Source organism: Poecile atricapillus, chromosome 6, assembly GCF_030490865.1.
Source record: "Poecile atricapillus isolate bPoeAtr1 chromosome 6, bPoeAtr1.hap1, whole genome shotgun sequence".
NCBI classification, from domain to species: Eukaryota; Metazoa; Chordata; class Aves; order Passeriformes; family Paridae; genus Poecile; species Poecile atricapillus.
In genome coordinates, this window is record NC_081254.1 from 11706415 (window position 1) to 11732588 (window position 26174).

The following is a 26174-nucleotide window of genomic DNA, read 5'->3' on the forward strand; positions in this document are numbered from 1 at the left end:
GGTGTAAATTGCATTAAGAAAGTTAGTAGCTGGCTGTTGATGTTTTCAGAAAATAAGAGTACAAAATGTTCCTTTTAAAGTGACTTTATTAATAAACTCCAAGTTCAGAGATAATATGCACAAATAGAGACTTTTGCAGAGAAAATTACTTGTGAAGGTCTGGTTTGCGTCGTTTTCAAGCTTTTTGGGGGCAATATTTGGCTTTTTGTTCCAGTTTTGTATACTTCCTGGCCTTGATAAGAATAATCTAAACTCCATAACTTTGGCAGGGCCTTGCAAGATTATGTGTGTACACATGAAAAATGAACTGTTCACACAGCTGTAGTGAACAACAGAAGTTGCTCTAAGGCAAGACTGGTGTATATTTTAGACATTTTTTCCTAAACCTCGCCCTCTCTGAGCGAGGGATAATGAATTTTGGCCAGACATAATGTGAATTAGACAAATGGGCAGGGATTGCTGAGCAGGCAGGTGAATCCATAGACACTAATCCATCTTAAGATTTTCAGGGAAGCACAAAATCATATATGCAGCATAACAATTATACCATGTGTAATACAGCCCTAACTGGTACAGCTTTATGGGATGCAAACTTTTAACTGAGAGCAAAAGGTGATGTTTCTTTTTGGAAGCATTTACATCTGGAATCAGATGCTGGAAACTGCAGAGCTGTTTGCTCTAACTTAAAGATGTTTCTGCAGGCACATGCACCAAAAACCGCTCTCTGTATAGCAGCAACAGATTTAAAGGTGTCATCCCATACAATTTTGTGTTTAAAAAGAAATAAAGGTTGCTCAAAAGCCTGGTAAAGACTGTAGGGGGCTCTTGAGGATCAATGGTGTAAGGAAAAAAATTAAAATGCTGAGTGTAGGGAAAAAGGGGTAAACCTTTCATATAATTAAGTCGTTGTTTCATGTGGGTAAGTGATGTTATTGTCTTTGCCAAGTGGCCAGGAGGTGGCCAGCAGGCGCCATCCTGGGGCTGTGCCTGCTGGATTTCCTTGGCGAGGAGCCCCACAGGGCGGTGCTGGAAAGTGACCAGCCTCGCTCGGACACAGCCTCTGGCTTTGCTGGAGTAAACGGTGCAGAGAATCCACCGGGGCACCATCCCACCTGCAAAGGAACTTAATAGAAAGAGGCACTCTGCCCATTCTTACGCTGCTTTTGCAACAAGTAATAAGGAATCCCTGACGCATTTACAGAATATTTATCTAGTACTGATAGTGTCCAGCATGAATCAACAATACATAATGATCTCTCCTAAATACAACCAATACCATGAGATTTGGCTCCAAATTCCATTCCAGTTGATATCGATCAAACTAGGTTTGGCCTGTGTCGGAATCCTAGATACAAAGGGTTAGAAATTTAATCAGGTATAGGGTACTTACCAAATGTCACGAGGGAAACACTACAGCAGCTGTGTGAACTATTCCAGTGACAGCAAAGGAAAAAAAACCTAACCAAAACAACCAAAACCAAAAAACAAACCAACACACAAAAACAAAACAAACAAACAAAACCCACCAAATCCTCCTCCCAACCCCCCACCCCCCTCAAACAAAAAAACCCCACATCCAAAAAAAATCTCAAAAAGGGTTGATCTAACAAAAATCTAGGTTAGAGCCTAGCCAGGAAGGGGTAAAATAAGCTGATGCAGGCACATTTTGTCTGATAATTACTAGAGTTGTGACTGCTGCAGAAAGAATGCTGCACACTCTTCCTGTGGTTAGCTCTTCACTTAAAATAGAGGTGAGAATGTTCTAGGGAATACAAGAAAGATGAGAAGGACGAAAGTAAATCTTTCAAGCCAGGAAGAATAAGTGTCACTGACAAGATATTGTTGTCTTGTTTTTTCCTTAGGGAAAAAAAAGAGTCTAAATGCTAGAAAGCAGTGGTTTGGTTTTTTTCTGTAGGAGCTAAGCAAACAATTCCTGTGCCTTTCCCAGCCTAGGGCTGAAACGGTACATGCTGTGGTTGGAAATACTAACCTGAAGGACACCTGCACACCGTGGGTGAGCTTATTATATAACTTCATTTGCATGCATGGAGAAGTACGCTGGTTTTGAGAAATTTAATTGATACCTTTTTTCCTATTGCCAACATAATTTTTCCTCAAGGAGAATGAACAAGATCTCTGACAACCTGTTTAATGGGCAACCAGGGGTTGAAGGATGGGAGAGAGTTAAAGGAGATTTTCTTTAGATTCCCGAGACCTATGAGTCAGTATGTCCATGAGCAAAGGTTACATAAACTAATAGATTAGAACAAGATTTAGTTGCATAAACACTGTTACTGCATTTCAATCTGTCACAGAGTCAAGCCAACAGATTATTGCAGGCAAAGCTAGCCTGGGGCTTACAGTCCATCTTGCTGGACTGCCTCTGACACTGGATACATTTGAAGTACCATTGCCCTCTTGCTGTGGGGCTCCTCTGAAATCTAGGTCTTAGTGCTGCAAGCCTTATTTAATATACAGTGGTGTTGCTCTCAACTCCTGTCTGATTTGGGATGTCACTCTAGTATATTGGTTGCACAATAATTCTGTTTCATTTAACCAAGGATCATCATACCTCTTATGTGACTGATCCACTACAGGCAGCCACAGGGCCTAGATCCAGGCATCCTAGATCCTCTCCAAATTTCCCTGCAACTTTCCTGAAGCTTCTGTCCCTCTTCCATCATACTCTCTCCCCAGAATATCCTGGATGAAGTCAAGGAGACCAGTATAAGCAGCTCCTGCTGATTAGGGCAGAAATGAGGATGGATATGTTACCCAGGAGTGTTGTCTGGGGAAAGGGAGTCTGGATTAGGAATTTTGAGTGGACTGGAGCTGATCCACAGGCCATGAGACATTATGATGGCTGAGTTATTTGGGAATATTGCAGGTGTCACACCCTTTACTGGAGCACACTTTTCTTGGAGCTGCAGAGCTGCGTTTTTTCTAAGTGCATGAGGGCAAATTATGCTCCCAGGCTGCAGTACTTTCCTCTTGTGTAGTATTTTCCTTTGCACTTTCCCCAGCTTCTTGCTGATCCCATTTCACTATTTTACATATGGGAATTGAGGCATCAAAGTTCAAGTCTTTATTTAGATGCTTAACTCCCATTAAGTAAAGCAAACTCTCTCTACAGCAGGCTTTGTTCATAGCCCTCAGCCCTGGGCACCAGTTAACATCTAGAACAGACTCTGATACTTTGTTGTTCAGAGACCAAATAATTTTTCTTTGAATGACACCATTTGTAAAAGTAAACCAAGGAGGTTTAGTATCTATGTGATTGTAGTTTTGAAAAAAAAAAAAAAAAAAAAAAAAAAGCCCAAACTTACAAGAATATCCTGGTGGGCAAGTCACATAAGGACAGAATTAGTGGTGACTTCTCGAAGTGTGGTGTTCTGTAGTGGTTTTTTTTTTCTGGAAGCAGGCCCTGGGAGCCCTGCCTGCTTATGTGGTCCTGGCTTGCCTCCTTTTCAACTGAGAGTGCAGAACAGATGGAAGAATAGCAATCAAATGCAGGGTGAAGCTAAACATGTGATTAAATTATCAAAAGGCCAAAGCCCTTATTGCATGAAAGGCAGCTTAAAGCTACCCCAAAACTGGCTTGAAGGGTTGAGGTTTTTTTGGTGCAATTATTTATTGCTTTTTGCTAATGGATATTAAGGAAGTGTAGGGAAGATATTCTGGTGGTTGTGCATGGGAGGAAATGACATCTGGGAGAAGCAGAGCAGAGAGTCCATGTGATAGTCCCTTGATTTAAGAGGAGATGTAAGGTTTTGTGCAATATCATCTTTGGCTTATTGCAAAACATGCTTAAAAAAGGGACCTTGTTTTCATTCTCCATAAGCTACTGTTCTATTTGTTTGATAACCAAACTAAAAATAGTGCTTTGTAGAGATTTGCTAAGTCTTTGAAGTACATGTGATTGTTTGTATCAGTGGGCTGCCTCGCTAACTGCCAAAGTAAAATAAAGGCAAAAGAACTGGTCTGCTTTGTTGAGAAAGCTGGTCTTATATCCAAGATGAAAAAGAAAGGAGATGACAGAGCTCAAAACCACCAGTTTTTACGGGTCTAAAAATTCTGACAGCTTTCAAAAAGATTAATTCTGCAAAGAGGAGAGCTGCATCTATGTTGCTCCTTGAAAAAAGTCATGTCAGTAGTGTTACGGCATTATTCCCAATGAAGATAAATGTAGGTGACCTGGCAGATCTCGTGGAGACTGTATGAGATAAACCCACACAAATCATCTTCCTTTCCTCAGAAAAATAAAATTGCAGAGTAGAGGCTTATTCAGAGATCATGCCTGCTATAATTGGGGTGTCTAACCAGCAGTTGTTTCCTCCCAGGCACAAGAAGCAGAACTTGTCATGATGCATGTTGGATAGAAACACTCTATATAGTGTTTATGTTTATATCCACAACTCTATATAGAGTGTTTATAGACATATTAGGTTGACAGATGTGTTAGACATGTGGCACATGGCCTAATGGAATGATGTTTGTGGTGATTAATTTGGATGTATTGGAAAGTTTGAAGTTAATGTGATATCACTTACCTGACAGAATTGGTTTCTTTATAGATCTCTGTAAGAAATAACCCTGCTGTTTATATCAAATGGGAGGTGATGGTCAGTTTCATGTTTTTAAACAGCCTCAGGTGCATTTCAGTTGCTTCGAGTTTGTGTGTGAACGCTTACTGTGCTAGCTCCTACACCTGACTGACTGGAATTATTTTGGGTGTCTCAGTATATGTAAAAACTGAAAACTGGAACTGCATACAGAATGCCAATTTCAATAAGGAACAAGTAGCATCTGGAGTGGAGAGCTTCTGACTGGTTACAGGCATTGAAAAAGTTAAATTTGTCCATAGTGCATTAGTTATTATCTTGAAGACTCTCTCAGACTGTGCTAAGGGGCTGTTATTCTTCAGAAACACTTGAAAATACTTTACAATGGAGGTATCCAAAACCTGATCCAAATTGGCTGTGGCAGATGACATTCAGGCAAATGAGCAGTTTTACCCACAAGACAGCATATTGTTCCTGGAGGGCTGCCTTATTGTAGAAGATTAGAACATATCCCAGAAATGCATTAAGATAAAATCTGCCTGGTGAAAGGTGCAGTTTCACTGGCTTGAGTGGCTTTGAATCAACAGACAGCAAATATCAGCCTTCCAGGGTTTGCATGCAGAGCCTCCAGGCAGATGTGAACAAATTTCAAGCAGTGTTTGTGGGCACTCAAACCTGCCCCCCAAAGAGCAGCAGAGCTTGGCAGGTTCAGGGCTGATGAGGAGTTCGGGAGGCACAGTCTGGGCAGGTCCAGGTCACCCACCTGGCAGGAAAAAGTTGCTCTAAATGACAGCAAACAGGCAGTGCAAGAAAATACTGTGGGGTTATAAATGGGAAGGGGTGAAAGGACTTCTGTACATGGTTTTAGGATGCACCAATCAATCAGGATGGTTTTCCTACCCCATTTCCTCTTCTGAAGAGGAGTAGATGGTCAAAGTGTGGCAGTGAATTTTAGGTTAAATAAAGGGCTATTGGGTTAGGACTGGATTTCTCCTCTCTTGCATGTGGAAGCCCTGGTTGCCTGGATGGAGACCGACAAAAGCTGGCCTGCAGGTCTGACAGCTCTGCCTGGATGGTGCCCTTCCTCAGCAGGCACGCAGAGCTGACTGCCTGTCCTCACACAAGCTGACTCAAAGTCAGGGAGCTGGTGGCTTGCTTTCATATGACCCCCAAGCACCCATATCAGTAAACTGTAATTTTGAAAGGGCTTTCTTCCATGGCTGGGCATAGGACTTCAATTTCATGAAATTAAACACATTCTCACATGTCTAAGCTCTCTGGGTGGAGTTCTCAGGAAAACATGAATGCTAGTCAGGCTGAGCCACAGTGGCAGAAATGTTCTGAAATCATTCTCTTGAAAAAGAATGCTGTCCTTCTCAAAAGAAATTCATCAGCATTGTCTGGATTTGGCCTAATGGATCTGTAGGCTACTGGTTACTCAGCTTCCTTTAACTATCAACTTTCTTAAAGAAAGATACAAGAATAAACTCTCCAGATCTGAATTTCAAGCAGTTTTATACCTTTTCTCATCAAATTTAGAGTGAGAAAGCTGTATGCCAATTGCATCACTATGGCTGCCCAGATTTGAGACCTGTTGATGTTAAAGTTGGTCACAAGTATCTTCCAGTAAGCACATTTTTGATGCTTTGAATGAAAATAGTCAACCTTGCTGGACATAGAAAATCTGGGACAAGAAAGCCTCACAACTTTGCTCTGTAATGGGTTTAGGGGAAAAGCAGGCCTGGTTTAGGGCCAGCAGGAATGCTGATAAGGATGTGCTGGAAGGGACAGGTTCAATGAACTGCTGTTTCCAGCCTGGCAGGAAGGATGTCAGGGTCAGCACAAAGAGCTGACTGCATGTGCCTGCTCTGCTCCACTGCTGTAATACATGGCAGGTAAAATAACACAGCCAGAAAGCTGCTGCTGACCCATGTATGGCTCTTAACCCCCGAAATGCTTCCTGACCTGCAGCCCCAGGGTGTGATTGCTCAGTGAGTCTGTGGGGCTGTGCATCTTAGGAACAAAGCCTGGAAGCACACAGGAAATTTACTGGTTTTGCAGCCCGTTCTGAAGACTCAGGGAGCAATTGTACATTTCTAAAAGCATTTGGGAGGGGTGTTGATCCCCCTCTCTCAGCTGAGCTAGGTCTGATGGGAGGGTGTTGTGAAGGCTTAGGAACAAACTGAGAGCTGCTGGAAGTGTTCAAGTGTAACAACAATTATTAACTGCTTCCTGAACAGAAAGAAACGGGACTTGAAAGGGTTCTTTTCTGATGTTTTGGCATCTTTCTCTTTGCCCCACTAGAGATCCAGCCACCCTCCCTTGTGTGAAGTTCTATGTGGAGGGAATAGGCTAGGAAGGAATAGAAGTGGCTTACAATGTGAAAACTTGGAGTGACCCTTGGGAAAGGACTGCCCCTCATAAAGGTGAGCAAAAGAGGAGATTCTACACACAAATGGGCCACTGTGGATGGGGACGAGACTTCTCTAGTCACATCTGTCCTTGATGTTCCCTGATGCACCACAGGTCACACCTGGCAGCTTGGAGGACCTGCATGCCTGTGTCCTCAAGGCAGGATATTCCTGTTGGGTGAGGATAGGGTGGGGGATACTCTAGGGCAGCACCCTCAGGACCCTGCCCATGCCTGGGTGAGCTCCTGTGTCAGGCTGAGGGTGATGGATGCATGTTTGCATGCAGGCAGGGCAGGCTGGGATCCCCTGAGGGCTGCAGTACTGCAGGGGTGGGGATGGCCGTGGTCTGTGTGAGCCCAGAAATACCTGTGCCAGGTGTGGGACAGAGGGGTGGCACAAGTGGGAGCCACGCAGGAGGGCAGCCTCAGCTGCGAGCCCCCAGTGTGTGCTGGCACCAACTCCTTGGAAGTCACTTTGGTTCAACTGAGATGTGTTTTAAGTTAGCGGAAACAGGTTCTGGAAAATGACTTGCAATAGAAAATGTGTTCTAAATTGTGTCCAGTTTGGCACAAACTAGATAATTATCTGTAGATGCTGCTTTTTTTCCATTTCTCCCTGCTCAGCACAAACAATCTCACTCTTTGCAGTCCATGGATACATCCTTGTTCCCAGTCTGTGCCTCCAGGATGGATGCATTCTGGGCTTGGGGTTTGATTTGTTTTCTTTCTGATTGTTCCATGTTAAGAGAAGCAATGGGTGTTTCCTACTGGTGATTTCACCTTTATATGAGGGTTGATATTGGACACATACCAGGATGCCTTGGCCCAGGAGTCAGTTCATTTGTATACCTTTTATAATTTTCCTTTAACCCTTACAGTTTTATTCCCCCCCTCCCTGCTCCTCCCCCTCCTGCCCCTGTTTGCCTCCCCTCCCTGTGCTTGCCTGGCAGCATTGCCAGCTCTGCACAGGCCCAGTTTCTCTAATCAGATGAAGCTGCAGGATTATCTCTCTCCCTCCCTCCTAGACTCCATTTTATTTCCTCTCCAGCCAAGGGGGGAGCCAGGAAGGGGCTCCACGTCAAGGCAGAGGGAACCCCATCTCCCAATCTCCTGCTTCTGATGCTCTCTAACAATCCCACCTCCTTCCCCTTATCATATGCTCACTTTAGTGTCAACAGCATCAGGCGGATCACGGAGAGGAAATCTGAACTCTTTGGGCTTTTGTTCTCCTCAGATTTCTGAGCATCTGTTTTTAAATACCCTCCAAGTAACTTGTGCAGGGAAGCTGGATGTGCAGTCTCTGAGTGGGGGGAAGGTAAGGACCACGGAAGTCATGCACTGCCCGTTCTCTCGTCTCCTGTAAGGACACCGAGCCCTCTCCGTTTTGCCAGGAGAGTAACAAAGCAGATGAGGGGAAGGAAAGGGAGAGGAGCTGCACAGAGACAAACCCAGGCTTCTGTAAGTGCTGTGTTGGCAGCAGGGGGTTGCTAGCTGGACTGAAAAATCTCAGGCAATGGTAGCTTTCTCTTTTAATGAAGTGATGGGAACTATGACTCTGAGCTTTAATTGAATTTAATGTGGTTCTGTAGAAGGTGGTTTTTTTGTGCTGATGTCTTTCACTTGCGTGTGTCTGTGTTTGTCTTTTAGTAAATATTTCCAGAATATACGTGTCACTGTTTCTTTGGGGTAAAAAAACCCTCCATAAGCTTGTTCATCTTATTCCTCTGCACACCTGTGAGTTTATGAAGATGCTTTTTGGTTATCTCTTGTGTGTATGTTAGGGTTTGGATATTAAAAATAAGAAAAAAGACTAAATTTTATTGCTTTAAATTTCTATGTTTTAGTACTAATGTGCCAGAGAACTGTTTACCTTACTGTTTTCCACCATTTTTACCACGTGTTTTTTAAATTCCTAGGAATATCCAATACTAGAAAAATGTGAGGAAAATTTCAGTGCTTTCTGCATATCAGCTTTGTTTTACACTTTTCCTTCCTAGATAAATGGTCAATTGCTATTTAAAATGGCAAGTTAATTTTTTCTCTTAAGTCAAAACATGATTTTTCCAAAGTCACAAATTTGATTTGGTTTGGCTTTTTATTGTCACTGGATTAAAAATCTTATACCAGAATCCTTAGTAGAAGACTATTTTGTGTATATGTTGTGACTAAAAGCAATAATCTGTGCTGATGCACTCCTGGATTTTAGGGGAAGAGGGAAAAGGGAGAGGGAGCAAGCAGTTATTTCCATTTACCGAACTGTAAGCATGAAAGGTGATGGGGAAGGTAGCCATGAGATAAATATATTTTGCAAGATGTTGATCTCGTACATAAATGAGATGGACCTTACATAGATCAAAATCTACCTCTCTTCCATTGACTCATGCTTCAAAGTAATAATCTCATACAAAAATGTAAAAACGATCAGTGGTTTTCTTGCACCAAGACATTGATGAAAGCTTGCAGATGGTTGTTAGCATGTTTTAGTGGCTGTTTGAATAATTGCAGGACATCGATTGTAGTCAGATCTGAGTTTGGAGACCTCTGCATGGAGTCTTTGTGTAAAACAATGAGGTTTTGAGAAGTTTTCATTTAGGAGGGTGGATTAGATGAGGGCTTTATGTCTTCATGCCATGTCTTGGTTACTCCATAAACACTTCTCCACTTACAGGGTTTTGTTGATTTTTATTGTCCAGACATTTTATCTTAACTGTATTCCAGGGAAAGCTGGAATTGCAATTTAGTTTATCTGACAGTTATTTAGGGGTGCATAAACAAGAACAGTAAACTGTATATGGCCTTGTGGTGTCAGAGTTGGTTTATAATATGAAAAGTGATAAATTTCCATCAGATAACCATGCCAAAACTACATTTTATCTTCCACAGTAAACTATGCATATTCAAACTGCACTTGAAAAATAAAAATGTGTGAAGGAGGGTAAAACAGAGGAAAACTGTTGTTAATGATCATTAGACTTCTGAAGTTTGATTTTCTTTCTTGTCTGTTAGGGCAATGACAAAGGGTAAATTGGAGGTAGCTTTTAACCACTGCAGATGAGCAGAGATATTTGCTTGTGCCAGTGAGATACTGTTACACCTGACTGCAGGCAGGTTATTTCTGAGCAGAACAGCAACAAATCCTGCTTCTTCTCCAGTGGACTCTTCTGGAGGTTACAGAGACTGAATTGTTCATTCCTTTGCTCTGGAGTCGATGTTTGTAAATGAGGATGGCACGTACTTCACTGGTGCCTTGTATTTGAATATTGCAAGCTGATACACAGTTTGCAGGAAAATGCAGCCTAGGAATGATGCTTTCCAAGGCTAGGGACTTGAAAGAGACCGGTTAATGGTATTTGTTCTGCAAGTGTTTTTTCCAATTAATCAGGGAAAAAATCTTATTTTTGTTATCATACCAATATTTTTGTTGCAGCAAGTAGCTTTGGCAGGTGTGTGTGATATTTCATTGCTTCTAGTCTCAAACCATTTTGGCCCAAGAGCAACAGTACAGCAGGAATCATAGGCTGCAAATGATCTTGCACTTTACTTTCCTTGTCAGGCCTGAACTCTTTCTTAAAAAAAAATCAATTCCCATGGCCATGAACCACACCATAGGAACTGCAGCCTTTTAGCTAATTCTTGCAGCTTCATTGTACAGAAATAAGAGGTTTTTAACTGGTGTAAAGTTGTATGCATACACAGTGTCTCCCTGGGATACTAAGGTTCTGGAGGATGTGAATTATCCAAACTTTGAATAGCTTTTTTTTTTTTTTTTTTTCCTGGGGCGGTTGGGACAGTGTTTCAGTGGTGAGAGAAATCTTTTCTGTAAAAGCAAAATGAGGGGGAGAATCAAAATAAATATTGGAGTACAGTGGTCAGGAATATCTGCATGAGGGATACAATGAGAAGGCAGTGAACTGAAAGATACTGCTGAGCTTTTCTCTGGGTAAGGTAATTTGATGCAGTATTTCATATGGATGCCTTATAACAATTGAATTAATCTATAGTTGTGCAGGTAGTAGTTCATGTGTATGTTAAGAATTCTCCTTTAAAAGTATTCTCTGATTGCTTAGGGGATTATTGGGAAGAAGTTGGCCTCTTCCATTTAGAAAAGCTGTTGAAGTTCTTCAGAATAAAGTTCACTCTGAGAAATTATCTTTAGCAACAGGAACCACAAAAAAAATATCACTTTGGGGCTGCTTAGTTAGATGCACTCAGAGCATGGGAACTGGGTCAGGCCAACTAAATGAAGTTGACATCAGCCAGGTCTTTCCTAGTTTGGTGTGTGAGCATTAAGCATATGAGTTATAGCCACACATCATTCTGCACCAAAAAAAGCTTCATAAGAAAGATTACCTTTAAACTGGCCTGTCTCTGTGTGGGGAAGTTCTTGCAAAATGATGGCTTGGCTTGTGCACTGTGGATTTAATACAAAGCAGAGGAAGGAGCAGGAGTCTTTTTCTATCTGCAGAATATTTGGTAATTAAGCTTTAGCAAGGGTCCACTTGAGTGTGCAAATGAGGGTTAATGGGATTGAGCAGTTGTAAGACCTTCATTTGACTTGCAGAGCTTTACTCCTTTCTGAAGACTGACAGAACCCAGCTCATCTGATCTGAAGTGAAAGATCCAGATCCTTTTCAACTCAAGCTAAGCAAACCCGACATGGAAATTAGAGAGATGAAGAATGCACAAAGCCACCCTTGCTCTGATAAATGGGACTTTTTTTTTAAAGACTTTTAAGATTATTGCTTCCTGCAGAGAATCTTCTGGAAAAGTTCAGTGCTTATGACTGAGCAGGGTAGATCAGTACTTTGTGAAACATCAAGGAAAAACATACATCTTGTTATAGCAGTTTTATTTGGTTCTCAATGGCCTCTAAACTGTGAAAGGGGTGGAGTGATTTTGTTGATTTAGTAGCAGGAGAGGTGCTAATGTTTTGGGAAGAAACTTTTGGAGTCACTGCATCCTTCCTATAGATCATCTTTCATGTAGAATATGAGGATCATCTTTGTGCTTCCTTTCCAAAGTCATTCCTGTCTCAGGAAAAGGTATTAAGGTTTCAGTAAAATGTACAGATTCCACTTATCAGTTAAAAGTGGTTCAGTATTGCAAAATGGCTGCACATTTCAGCTTCTCAGGTTGAAAAGGTACATGACATTCATTGGCATTGATGGATAAAAGCAGGTATTTATGAAAAGAATAAAAAATGGTCATTTTTGAAGAGACCTTGTGAATTCATCTATTCCAATGCCCTCCTCGAAGCAGAGACAACTATGAGGCCAGATTAGATTTCTTAGGGTTCTATGTGAGTCTTGAATATGGTCAAACTAATATTTGAAAAGCAAAGAATTCCTGTAGTAGAGCCTTTATTCTTTATAATCAGTGTCTTGTTGCTAGCAGTTTTAACAGCAGATGCCTGAAGAGTTATTCTCTAGTTGTCCATGTCACACAAGTGGGATCTTCCTCTATCTAAATGATGACAGGAACTGAATTGTCTTGTGGCTCTTGAGTTGTTCCAAATTTATACATCAAAACTTTGTGATTCTGACATTATTAAATGTTAATAAGGAAGTGGAGACTTCTGCAGTTTGTTTTATGATTAAGATTAACCAAGAGGAGGGGAAATTTGTTTGTTTATGTAGAGTAGGGTGTAAACATTAGCTCTATATCCTTCACATACTTGGATTTGACAAAGTATTTGGAAACTTTAGTCTGCTGCATTGGACTGTTATTTTACTCTCTCTTGGGTTTTTTCTCCTTTCAGTCTCTGGTGTCAAGCCTTGGGAGGCAGGGGCTCCCCTCTAGCCAGGCTCTAATGTTTTTCTTCTCTCAGTCCTGAGAGAGTAGAGAAATACTCCCTTTCATCCCTTACAGATGTTCTCTGAAAACTATAGATAATAATTCCCCACATAGGTCTAATTTGACCACAGATGAACTGGGGCAGTTGCTTTTCTGAGAGACAGACATTGAATTTTGACATAATGCTTTTTTATGACAAAATACCAAGTTTGAAATGAAAACTTCTTCTTCCCATATTCCTTGTTTAAATAGTTTCAAAGCTCATACTACAATGGCAACTTTTAATGCTATGAAGCATGATTATCTGGTCCCTCTTTAGTTCTTTTCAATACTCACTTAGCCTCTTGGATAGAGGTTTCCAGCTCTTTTCCAGCCTAAGGATATAGAGAAGACAGTTTGCAGTGTGAACTGAAGGCTTAAATTAGTCACAGAATCTCTTTTCCATGAGAAGTTCATCATAGTAAATAAAGGCCTGCAAGTGCATGTGGCACTGCAAGGCAGCACAGTCTGTTGTGACAACTCTGCTTAGAAAGTTTAATGAAGCTGCTTAAAATAATTACTCATTGCTACTTAATATACCATGCACATACAATATACATGTTGTCAGCATGCATATTGTATATACATGCAACACCTCATTTGAGAAACTCTGCTGAGTTTGAGTATTTGAAATCCTTGAGATTACTTACGCTCACGATGCTAGAAAGTTGCAGGGGATGCTTTAAACATGCTTCTGAAGAACACATAGTGCCTGAACTTTACTGGTAAGGTGAGTTTTCTGCAAGTGCAACAAGAACTTCCTGTAGAGATGCTCTATTTATTTCTTCCAATCCAAATATTACAAAAGAAGGGCCAGAATACATTATCTTCAGCATCTTATATTTAATATCTTTTATTCTAGGATTTGAGAATTCTCTACAATCATGAGTTAAGCCTTTAAATACCTACATGAGGGGCTTCTGCATCTAATCTGTGAGTCACAGATGAGTAAACTGAGTCACAAAGCAAATGACTTGCTCAAGGTCATACACTATGTCAGTGAGCACAAACAGAATTAGAAAGCAATTGTTTCCTCTTTCTAATTGCTGAGTAATTTTTTTTTTAAAAGTACTGGAAGTCAGTTTTCTGTCAGTCCACAATGTTGAAGTCAATCTTTTCTCTGCCACCATTGAGAGCAGCTTCTAGAGGTTGATGGATTGTGTTTTTCCCTAAGGTTTTGCATACAGTTCAAAAATGCTGTTATTTATATAAAGAATTGAAGGGGATTTTGTGGCCCTTGTATAGTGTTCAGTCACAGGGGAAAACAAGGGAACAAGCAATGAAGGTAAGTTTCTAGGTTTTGCTAGGTAAGTTGCCACGTTTTTCTAGGTAGGAAAGAGATTCAACTATTACATGTTGAAGAATAATGAACTATCTTTAATTGTTTTGGTGCGGCATCCTTCAATCTAAAATATTGTCTTTATCCTAATGGAGATGTTTGGAGACTATATCACCATTATTCCTGTTTGATGCTGCTGTAGGAATTACCATCCTTCAATTAAGGATGGTATGTGAACATGAAAAGCTGCTGTACTTGCGGCTATATCTATTCAGTATTTTTAAGGCAGATTTGAGCTTCCTTTGTCTGCCACTGCAGCTGGTTGTAAAGCTTTTATCTTTGTTGGCACAACACTGAAGCAAGGGAGTGAGTTTTATGGGGAGGTTGGGCATGTTAGACAGGCTCTGTGCTTTTCTGCCTCCTTGCAGCCAGCACAGAGCACACACACAGACTGTGCATCCACTCACATGGGCTGTGACACAGCTTTAGCTGTCACAGGTGCATTCACCTGGAAGAGAGGGGTATCCCACTGCCCTCAGACTCAGAAGTGCAGAGCCATTAAAGCTGGGATGTCCATAGGGCAGGGAGAGTAAGCTGAGTTCGTGCTTTCCCTGTAACTGTCGCTGTTAAGCTTTCAAGCAAACAGCAAAAATTTTTATTTTAATATTTTCTACTAAAACACATGAATTTGCAAGTAGATATTCTAATAATTTAGCCAGTTTGGGTGGAGTTGGATGTGCGAACTTCAGGGCTCTTGTGCAGTTGCACTGATATCCATCTGTTCTCTGAGATTGGAAAGGCTGTAAGAAAGCTTCTGGTTTTCTGTATGATTTTTAAGTTCATGCTGCTGCCCAGACAGCTGTGATTCACACAGTTGGCAGGCTTGGGCCTCTGACAGGCAGAGGCTTGCTGAACAAAGCTATGTGTTTTTGCAAAGTTCCAGATCAGTGGGGTTGCTTTGGAGCTGGTCTGTTTAGAACTGAAGAGTGGGTACAAAAGCAGAGCTCCAAGGAGCATGAATTGTTCAACACCAGACCAATTCTGTCTCCTCAAAGTTGGAACATGTGAAGGACCTGGATTTGATCCCCTGCTGTGAAGAGGAAAAAGCTCACTAGTGTCTGTCTCTCTGAAAGAAATCCAAATGTGGATAGGCCACTGCATATTCTCTGCATTAAAGATGAATTCCTAAAGAAACTATGAAGTATTTTTTTCGCTGGATTTCTGCAATACCAGTGGATATCAGTAGCCACCAATTCTTAGCAGCATAATCCTGGCAGCTGAATTAACAGTTTCATTTTGGTTAATTCTGTTCTGCTTAAGCCAGAAAGACAATTATATTAATATACCACTTCTTTAGCACACGTTATTCACTGTAAGCATGATTCTAGGTCAGTGTTGCCTGCTGTCATTATATTTGATTTTTTTTTTTAAGCTCCAGCTGGTGAAAACAGCTGATTACATGACCATGTCATCATATTTAATTTGTAATTAAAGTTTGAAACCTTCTAACTGAAGAGATGAGCTTTAAAGAAGTAAGCGGTCAAACAGTAAAAGTGAGCATCAAATATGACTGTACAATATCTCATATTTTAGCTCTGTTGAGTATATTGTAGGGTAGTTTGTATGCTGAGGCAGATCTCCACATGGAGATATAGTGGGAGTAATGTTTGCTTGTAAAATTCTTCTAAAAAAAGATGAAGTCCCAGAGATTTTTGAAGTTGTTTCTGGGGGAGATGATTAAATAAAAGAGGTGGCAAAGAAGATCACATGTTGCAGTAGTAAATCATGTGGCGGTGTTAGGACAATGTCCCAGTACATGCCTCCCTTGTGACAGAGTGCACCTCTCTCTGGTTTCCCGATAATTTATACACAGCCGTGTGAATTGTCCTTCCTGGGAATTCAGCTGAAGGTGTTACTGAAATGGTCCTTTGGTTCATCCCTACCAGGATCCTCTCTCATGGCGCTTTCATTTTAGCCTTTTTTTAGTTTTAGATTACAGAGTTGTCAGCTCTGCTTTGCTGGCTCAGACTGTGCCAGGGCTGTGGGCTGTGCCTGGTCCTTAAAAGAGAATGCTTAACCTTCCTGCATGGCTCTTCTAAGCTGTTGGGATAACTGGGGGCACTGTGGCCAGTGGCCTTGTCGTTCCACGCTGAGGTGAATGCATTGGCAAATGTTGGAATCTGTTCATTTTCTGATGTGATAACTCATTTGTTGTCTCCTGCTGAGGCCACTGGTAGCCAGGGCACCCGTGGCACCCTCGGTGTTTGGGGGAAGAGGTCTCTGCTGTGGCCCTTGAGAAGGAGAGAGCCGAGCTTCATTAACACTCAGGGTAAAGGGGACTCTTCACTCTCAGTCTTGTCACTGCAGAGAGATACCTGCCCAACATGCTCAGCACAGGATGGGGAAAAGACAAAAGTCTCTTAGGAAAGCCCAGCGGCCAAAGTGGTAACTAGCAGAAACTAATGAGTCTGTGTCCAGTGGCCTTGTAAGGGCATCAGCCACAAGGCCTCTGCTTTGGCAGTGCTGAGCACTGAGGGTCACAGCTCTCCTGCTCTCATGTTTTCTAGCCTGTCAATGTACTCCCCCTCCCCCTCGTGAATTATGGTCCCAGTGACATGGCCCCACTGTCCCCAGTGCTTCTTGCAGTGCAGAAGTGGGAAACAACCCCATCCCTTTGCATACAAAGTGTGCTCTCATCTGTGGTGTTTGTCTGTTGGTATCTCCAGATGCCCAACCCAGTCCGTTCTGTAGATCTGGCTGATGCTTGGGAATACTTAGGATGATAGAAAATATGATATTTACAAAAGGGCATTAGCAGATTAAATTGAACAAGGCATAGTTTGTTTATAATGCTATTCCAAAATGGGAAGCCTACAGAAAGATGATGGATTAAAAGTTAAGTGATTGGGGTCTCAGCCTGAGTCTTTATTAATCTAGTTGATAGAATTTAGAGAAATTATTTTTTTGTACTGACAGAATTTAGAGGAATTTTTTTATGTTCCCTGACAAGTCATACCTTTTCCTCTACTGTAACTCCTCTGTTTCTTCTTTTCACTTACACCTCACCAAAATAAAATAACAATTAAAAACAGCAACAACAAAACTCCTAATCCCAGATACTTGAATCTCTAAGCTTTTTACCATGGCTAATCCTGTTTTGCCAATGCCTTTCAAGTGCCCCCCTCACCCCCCCAGTGTAAATGTTAGTGATTACTGTTAATGAACTATTTCCTTCAGTAGTAGTAGTAGTAGTCAGTGAGAGGCCATCAGATCTCATAATGCTATCATGCCAATCTTTGTCTAAAGCAAAACAGCTCTTTCTTATCTTGTGCAAGTAGTTCTCCGTGTGGGCACACAAGTACAATTTTTAGACATAATCACATTTTTTTTAATTATAATTTTGATGGTATAAGTTTCTTTAAAATTAGTACAACTCTAAAATAAATGAATGTCGTATTAGGTGATGTTCCTTTTTATGTCATTTTACCACCTTAAGCATGTATCTTAGAAGTTTAGTCATGGATTGCAGTAAGGAAGCCACATTGCTTATAAAATGCCAGGCCTGAAGAGAAGCCAGTATGAATATACTGAATTGCTTCTGGTACCTGAGAGAACTTGGCTGTTTGGGCAGAAATGCAAGTTTTCCTGTATATGCTGCCTTGTGCTCCAGGCAGGGGTCAGCAGTGTTTATGGCTAAGTGACCACTGCCCCTTAGGATGTAATTGAAGTTCCATCATTTTAGCCATAAACTGCTCTTCACTTTCAAATTTATAGCCATGGTGTTTGTAATAAGATTAAATAAAGTTAAGAACCTCTATCTATCAGCCTTCTATTCAAGTAAATTTCTTAATTAAAATGGCACTATTCTTCATGTATAAAATATAATTGTGTTTGTCTTGGAGTTAGGTGTTGCAGAAATTCTGCGTTTGCCTTGCAGAGCTGGTTATTGCAGGGCCAGAATGATGCAAATGGAGGAGCAAATTCAGGACAAAGACCTTGCAACCCCCTAACACTTCTCAGAAAGTGAACGGGCTAGTCCTGCCATGGAGGGTCCCGGTCAGCAACCAAAAATAACAGTCATTATCCAAAAATGTTGCTATGGATCAGGTAGCTTAGCTTTTCCAAATTCCACATTTGCATATTAGTGCTCTCACCCCTGAAATGGCTTTGATTTTATAGCTTGTTTTGCAGTCAGATGCTGGTTTTAAAAGCATAAAATTAAGAAAACCATTTTTTTTATTGTATGATTAGCCAAGTGAAGATGGGTGAAACAGCTGCAGTCATTATTACAAATCTTGTTGACTTGTGGGTTGACCATCAGAGTTATATAAAGAAAAAATAACTGGAAGATTTAGAGAAGTCTCTGGCATTGCATGCATGTTTCTAGTAAGTAGTACTAAATTTCTCTGACCCTTCCCAAATTCTGCAACAAACTTGTGTTGTTCAGCATGTCAGGTGATTCTCACTGGTTCACTGTCTGTTAACTTACTATAGTAACAAAGTACTAAATGGGGGTTCTTAAAAAAAGAGGGAACAGGACTTTTAACGTGGGCAGATAGGACAAGGGAGAACAGTTTCAAACTAAAACATGAGTGTTGTGAAAATTTCAATTGAAGTACATGTGCAGAATACAAAAATACCAAAGGATTTTAGAATCATAGTTAATTTACAGTGAATGTCTTTCAATTGATAACATACATTATATTTAATATTTTGAGACTGAATTTACTGGTGCATTAAATAGGTCAAAACTTTAATCATAAGTCATAGCAAAATACACGTTTGTTGCTTTAAAGTAGTTCAGTGGAATTAGTGAAAGCAGCCTAGATCCCCTCATAAGCTATCTGAAGCTAAGCCAAAAATAGTGGATGTTAATTCCATTTCTATCCTAATCCTTTCTCTGCTTGTCTAACAATTTTCTATGTATTCATAGCAGAATATCTGCCTCAAAAATTCATACTTTCCTGTTTGTGTATTCAGGTGTGAATTTCCTATGAAATTTCAAATCAAAATCTTTCAGACAGACTCAGAACTTAAAGTAGATATTTTGGAGTAAAATTATTTTCCTATAAACTATATTTTTACATTTTAAAAATTAAAGTTAAGCCAAGCAGTCTGCTCTGCCCAGCATGCACAAAGAAAGTTGTTTTGGGCGCCTATGTACCCAAAATCAGTGTGTTTCTATCCATGTTTCATGTGGGTAATCCATTCCTGATTAGCTGATTCACAAACTAAAAGGGTGTTGCATGGCTGTGACATTGAAGAGGTTACATGTTTTGGGGTTGGATTTTTAAAAGCTTTGGCCCCTCATTCTCCGTACGAGACCCAGCCCCTCGCTGGCAGAGGTGTCGGAAGGATCATCCAGACCCTTCTGCTTCCCAGCTTTTCCCAGAAGCCGTGGGCAGGACACTGGGCTCAGAGGGAGGTCTGGCACCTCGGGAGGTGTGTGTGCAGTGCTGGGCCTCTTCTCAGGGGATTTTGTGCACCCTGAGCAATCGGTGCCAGCGGTGCACCTGTGAAGTGCAGAGTTTGGGAAGCCCAAGGCCATAGGAGAACTGTGAAAACTATGGTAGCGTGGAACACTGGTCTGCCTGTGCAGCAAAGTTCAGATGCTGTTGGGAGTAGCTGGTTAGAATATTCTACATGTACATGTGTAATATATTCTACATGTACATGTGTAATATATGTCACATCAGCCCATGTTTGGTCGTGATTTCACCTGCAGTGGGCAAAAATAAATATCTTCAGAATTTCCTCTGGAGATCTCCTTGCCAACATCACCCTGGATATTGCTTTCTGCGATGTCACTGCATTTGGTCTGTTTGATCCATCTGAATGTGTTGTATGTGAGGTGACAAATTAGTTTCAAATGCATCACTTCTTTCAGTTACAGAGGCTTCTGCAGTCTACTGCTACATAAAGAAAGCAAATAAAGGCCTTAATTTCTGTGTACATGTACATATTTGAATGCTGTAAACTTTGTAAGAGAGCCCTTCAAACTTCCCACAGCCTTGTATCATTTGTAACAAGATATGTTTAAAGCTTCCTTTCACCTGAGTCTCAATATTTGTGTCTGAGGATTTCCATTAGTAAGTGTTGTTTCATCCAGGTGTGTGTGAGAGCCTTTGCAGGTGTTATCTTCTAAAGAGATTAAATGTAAGGTTTTCACCTTGTAGACAGCTATTGCTCTGGTGTTTAATCCTCTAGACTCCTTTGAACCCTGTGTGGCAGACTATTGTCATGCATGGAACTGGCCACAGGAGAGGTAAAGTATGGAGGATGGGAAATCACCTTTTTTCTGCATACAGTCTAAATTGGAGCAAACCCTGTGCTAGAGGATATTGCTGCTGGTCACAAGTCCCTGCTACACAGCCCACAATGAGAATTTTTGTAAGAATGTGATTGCAAATATTATTATTTTTTAATGTTGTCATGCTCAATTTAATTTTGTTATGGAAAACAGCCAACACGAGTGGATTTCAGGTGTTGGGAAAATTGCAACTTGTTAGCCTGCCGAAGTTAACAATGGAAATGGAATTACAAGCACTGATAGCTGCCTGAATCAGCTATAGCGCTCTTGGTTGGCAGAGGTGGCAAAAGGCATGTTCTTTTCAGTTATGTTGGTACATGACTCTTGAAGCCTGTAAATATCACATAAAAGAATCACAGATGAGAAGCTTCTCACTGAGAGGGTTGAATGTGATCCCTTGCAGCCACTGTGTCCTTGATGGTAAGAGTGAACTTCCCTGTTACATTTGCAGAGTGCTTTTGTTCACCATGTGTATGTACCTTTCCTGTTCCACACATGCACTTTTATTTTAGTGATATAGTGCACAAGAAATTGTACAGGTTTCTGTCACGAGACCTGCTAAGGAGACAGAGTACATAGAGGTTATCTGGGGGAAAGTTGTCCAAAATGAGAAATTCTGGCTTTCACTCTCTACATCTGCACAACAGGATATCTGGTAGTACTTGGCCTGGAAGCAAAGCACAGGTACTCTGGATATTTCTGTTCAATACAGTGAGTTCTTGTAGAAAAGACATATATGTATTTGGATTGATAGATATAGGTGTATCAGCGTGTTAAAATAACTTTAGTTGTACAAATGCTGCAACACCTCTGTGACAGCAAGGCAATATGTATAGTGAATCAGTGGAATATCTGATTCAGTCAGCTAAATCTGGTGAGATTCAAAATCTTCAATCACAACTTCCATTAGATGTGAAACTGCTAACATGAAACTGCTAAATATTAACAACATATAGGGTACTGAACCAACTAGTAGAAAAAAGGGTTTTCTAAAATTAGAAATGACTGAGTACACTATAAAAAAGGACAGAAGAACTTCAAGACTTTGGCTAAAGATTTTCTTGTTTCATTTTTATCCTGTATCTGGTGGCATGAATGTGTGCCTTCCACAGCCAGCATGAGCTTGAGGATTTGCAAAGGTGAGCAGCCCAAGAGCCCAGAGCATTCACCTTTAACAGAAGCAGTGCTGAGGTGCAGATTCTCCTTACAGAGAGAGGGGAATTTCATCTCCAACCTTTCTCTGGATCTATCTTTGTAGCCACCTCCTGTAGTGCCAGAGGTGAGCACAAGCTGGAGTACTGCACAACATTATTTGTTCTGGGAACACTGGCAGCGACCCTGCACTGGCCTGGCAGAGGTCATTTCGTTGTGTTTCAGGTAATCTCTGTCACAGGACATTGAAACAGCTTTGTCCATACCTACTGTACATTTGTGTGTGCTCAGGGAAAGCAGTGGACTAAAACAGTGATCTTCTTGTAACATGAAATATTAAGAAGTTTGTTAGAAAAGGTATGGGGAAAGGGGAGAACTTGTTCAGTTGTTGTGACTTTAAGGTTTAAAAGCTCCATCAATGACTGGATAACTTCTGAAATTATGATATCAAGAGACTAAAAATTTTTTTGTTTTGTTTTGACAATACAGTTAATATCATTGGCTTAATGACCACTGTGGTGAAAAGCTATCTAGTATGAAAATATCTCTGTCTTTGCTTAAGTTACCTGACATGTCTGGATGTTTCAAAAATGGCTCCAATGAATTTGGGAAGATGATAACTTGATAATGTTGAGACAGTTATTGTTAAAAGGTAGAAACCAAGAAGGATTTTTTCCTTTTGTGTTTTATGAATGGGAAAAAACCACCAGAATTTCAAAAAATCCTGGGTCTAATTTAGGGAAAAACTCTTTGGGGAAAGTGAAAATGGAAACCAACTGGTCTGAGTACACTTAGACTAGAGTACTGTGCTTTTTAAAAAGTGTTTTTGAACTGTGAAAGGCAAGAATCCCATGCAGAAGGTCAGTAGAGATTAAAGTTTCCATTACACTTATTTCCTACTTAAATTGCTTCTTTTTCTTTTCCACCATTTCTTGCAGATCTCTCTTTTTTTGCCATGTCATCTGAAAGCTACCAGCTCCACACCCATTCCTACCAGGACTCACTAAGCTCTACTTGTCACAGTCTCTTGAATGTCAACAGCCACCCCCTATCCAAGAGCTCCTCAAATCTGGCCTCTCTTGGGCACTCAAGGAGTTTAGAGGAAAGGCAAAACAAACAGGAGCTGAAGAAAAGCCATAGCAGCACCATCTGCCGTATCCTGGAAAACAGGAGTGATGCAGGGAGTGATGCAGGGAGTCCCGGATGGTCCTCCTCTCAGCCTGGGGTGATGGGACTTGGATCAGAGGTCCAGAGCATAAATGACCCATCAGCCAATGACCATTCAGAGGGCAGAACTAAGAATACAAACCATGTTCTTGTCACTGAACAGTCCTCAGCATCCTGGGGAACTGGGGATGCTAAGATGTGTGTAAAGAGCAGCACTGTTGAGAATGTTTCTTCAGCCTGCTTTGTTCACCAGCAAGGCATGTGTGAAATGGAAGAATCAGGAACTGCCCTTCAGAGAAGCCACTCAGACCTAACCTGCAGCTGCAAACAGCAGACTTATGTCACTCACATAGAAACCAGTTCTACTCACTCCAGCCTAAACTCTTCTGGCTGCAGGCATTGTCTGCCAGTGGCTAGGATGTCTTTCCAAACGCAGAGATATGGATCAGAAACAAATGAGAATACATCTCACTATCAAAACCTTGTAACTCATCTTCCGGTCCTACCTAGAGACCAACAAGTACCCACAAATACCTTTGGCAGTGGCAGTATTCCACATAACACTAGTGTTTACACAGATCCTAGCACATTTCACGCTGCTGTTCTAGGACCCCACATGCCTGGAAATGGTTTCCCGAACAGAACAATGTTCAGTCAAGCTCCTGGGATTGTTCATGGTGGTCTGACTTATGGTAATATTCCAAACTCTGCGTATTCCCCCATGGTGATGACAGTTCACAACAACTCTGTGGGACCCTGCAGTCTCAGGCAGGATGCCTTGAAGGCAGATGCCACCATCCCGGCCTATTGCCACTCCTTGCCCATCCCATCCATACAGCTCGTTCCACGGTTGGTGTGCTCTGTCAGTGAGACAGGAAAAGAGCAGGCAGCACCTGGCTACTTTAATTCCTTTTCTGCTTCAGACATTCTGACATATCCTAAGCTGGTGTCTTCAGTAAGTGAATCAGGCCTGGATGCCAAGAAAATCCTGAAGTGCTGTAATGTTTCTGGAGAGCAACTGCAACCTGCTCAGCAGGAGAGAGCTCCTCCAGAAGCCAAGGCTGCCCGTGTTGCCCTGAGCAGCCAGCAAGGTGCAGATGTAGTAGTGACAACTAAGGATATGTGGACTATGACCTCTATGAATGACATAACCAAAGGCCTGAAACCAGCTCTGGAGCGCAGAGATGCCGAGGTACAAACTCTTCCAACCATGGAATGCAAATCAGTGGCAACAAGCCCAGCAGCTGCAGCAGAAGGTCACTCACATGTGTTCCCAGAGGTGAACCTGGAGCAAGACTTGGAGGCCCCCAAATCTCCAGTTCGGGAAGTGAGATGGGATGATGAAGGAATGACATGGGAAGTATATGGGGCATCTGTGGATCCAGAAGTCCTCGGGGTAGCCATTCAAAAACATCTTGAGTTTCAAATAGAACAGTTCCAGACAGAGCCTGCTGAGGCAGCTGAGAAAAGTAATGAGGAGCCACCCCCTGAAAAAACTGGGAAAAAAAGGCCTTTCAGAACAATGATGCATTCCCTGAGATACCCAAGCTGCTGTGCTCGCTCCAGTACTGCAGTGGAGTGAGCGCAGCTGTAGGGTGTAGGATAGCTGTGCTGCTCTTAAATTGTACATAAATGCTGACTCTTAAGTGTTAACACAGTGTATGTGGACAGCCCACATCAGGATGAGTGGGAGAAGTTTAGTGATCATCAAATGTACATTAAAGCAAGGAAAAGTCCGTGGCTGGACCATATAACACAGAACATAAGATTATACTTAAATAATGCCATCCAAATGCTCTTGACTGTATTTAATGTAGCATTGTTTTCTTCTATGTTAGTTTTAAACCGTATTGTAAGGAATGGAACTTCTTTTTCAATTATGTGTCTTTTTGAAACAATGATGACTTTTTTCTGTATTTTAATAATTTAGGGTTAGAAAACAAAGTTTAAAAATCATGCTTTAATCAAAGTTCTTCACTTTCAATCACATTCCCTTAAATTGTTTTGGCAGCTGTTTTGCTGTTCATTTAATAATCCTGACTATAAGCCTACTTTAACTGTAGACAAAATAACAAACTAGTGTAATGTTCTATGACAAAGAATTGTAACTTTTTTCTACATAACTGTGAAGTAATTTCAGTGTTGCTAGTCTGAACTCTTCCCTTAGCAAGCTCATGTACAGCTGGAGGACATTCCATCAACTTTCCAGTTAGTTTGTATTTACAGTGAGTTACACTCTAAATATCCAGAACTTATGTTTACCAAGTGATTGACACAAATGTACAATATTACCAAAGATGACTGATGTAACGTGAATTACTTACTGAATGCTTGTTTTAGAGACCTGAAATGGGAGCTGTTCAGATTAGTCTGTGGCATCACCATACCCTACAACTCACAAGCAGTTTTGGTTTGCTTATATTAAAAATAATTTCCAGTGAGTTCTTTTTATGTGCATCTCTCCTGAGCAGTGGTTATTTGGCTCTTGCATAAGCCACAGGGGACAGTTTGCATGTAACCTTTGCCTGTCTTATGTTCCCTCTCTGGTCTGACGTCAGGCATCTACTGAAAGTGAGACCTTGTGTCTTCTCCAAAGGACAGTCCTAAGGTTATTCTGAGTGCCTTGGTCATTTGGGCAGCTTAAAGATTTATTTTCTTCTAAAAACAACTTCACAAACAAGTTATCCATGAGAAACCTGTTATGATAGTGTAATGCAGTCATGGTGCAGGGCTTGTTTTAAGTGAAAGGTTTGTCAAGGAAGGTGAGAATATTATTTCCAGTGTAATACGTGCCTTTGGTGAACACCTAAGATTCGCGGGGAATGAGATAAGCCTTTTTTTTTTTTTTTAAATGAGAGAAAAGAGAAACATTCATTTCTGTCTCAAAGGAAAATTTGCAGTGCCTGAGAACTTACTGCTGTGGAATTACCCACTGTTACTTCAAATGTGTGTGGTTATGCTTTGTTGGTTTGGTTTCATTTCTGTTCCAGTAAGTTAGCAGACTGTCCTCATAATGTTCACCTGACATTTGATATCAAGAGGAACCTCTGGTGATTAAGACAGCTTTAAACTTTCATCTAGAAAATCCTTAAATGTAGGACCTCCTAGCCGGAATGTTCTGTGATGCATTAATTTAATGGTGTAGAGTAGTTCAAGATAAAATTTTCCCTCCTGGGCAAAGTGGGATTTAACAGCTGGATCCTGTGAAATTCATCTTGCACTCAGGAGGCTTCATTCAGATCCTGCGACTTTGGCCTCAAAGACGTCTGAGCTCAAAATGAGTTTTATACAAACCAAGCATGAAACCACTGGAATATAATGCCTTAATCAGGGTGCCTCTATAGTTGTGAGCATCTCAGTTCTGCTAATCATTCTGGATGTTAAAATTCCTTTTATTGAAGCTCTAATAGGAGTAAGGAAGTAAATAAATAACTAAAGTAGGAAGTAAATGAATAACTAAAT

The 26174-nt window shown here is 41.1% G+C and overlaps 1 protein-coding gene across 2 annotated transcripts; it reads left to right on the forward strand.

Moving 5' to 3' along the window:
- Positions 1-6864: 6864 nt before the first annotated feature.
- Positions 6865-25547, forward strand: LOC131580231 (GRIN2-like protein). 2 transcript variants are annotated; one of them, XM_058841226.1, is made up of 2 exons: positions 6865-6988; positions 22484-25547. In XM_058841226.1, the coding sequence occupies exon 2, from the start codon at positions 22501-22503 to the stop codon at positions 24292-24294; it is 1794 nt and encodes a 597-aa protein (XP_058697209.1). In that variant the 5' UTR covers positions 6865-6988; positions 22484-22500; the 3' UTR covers positions 24295-25547. The 2 variants fall into 2 exon arrangements, with proteins under 2 accessions (XP_058697209.1, XP_058697210.1); XM_058841227.1 differs by lacking the exon at positions 6865-6988 and adding an exon at positions 20473-21672.
- The last annotated feature ends 627 nt before the right edge of the window (positions 25548-26174 follow it).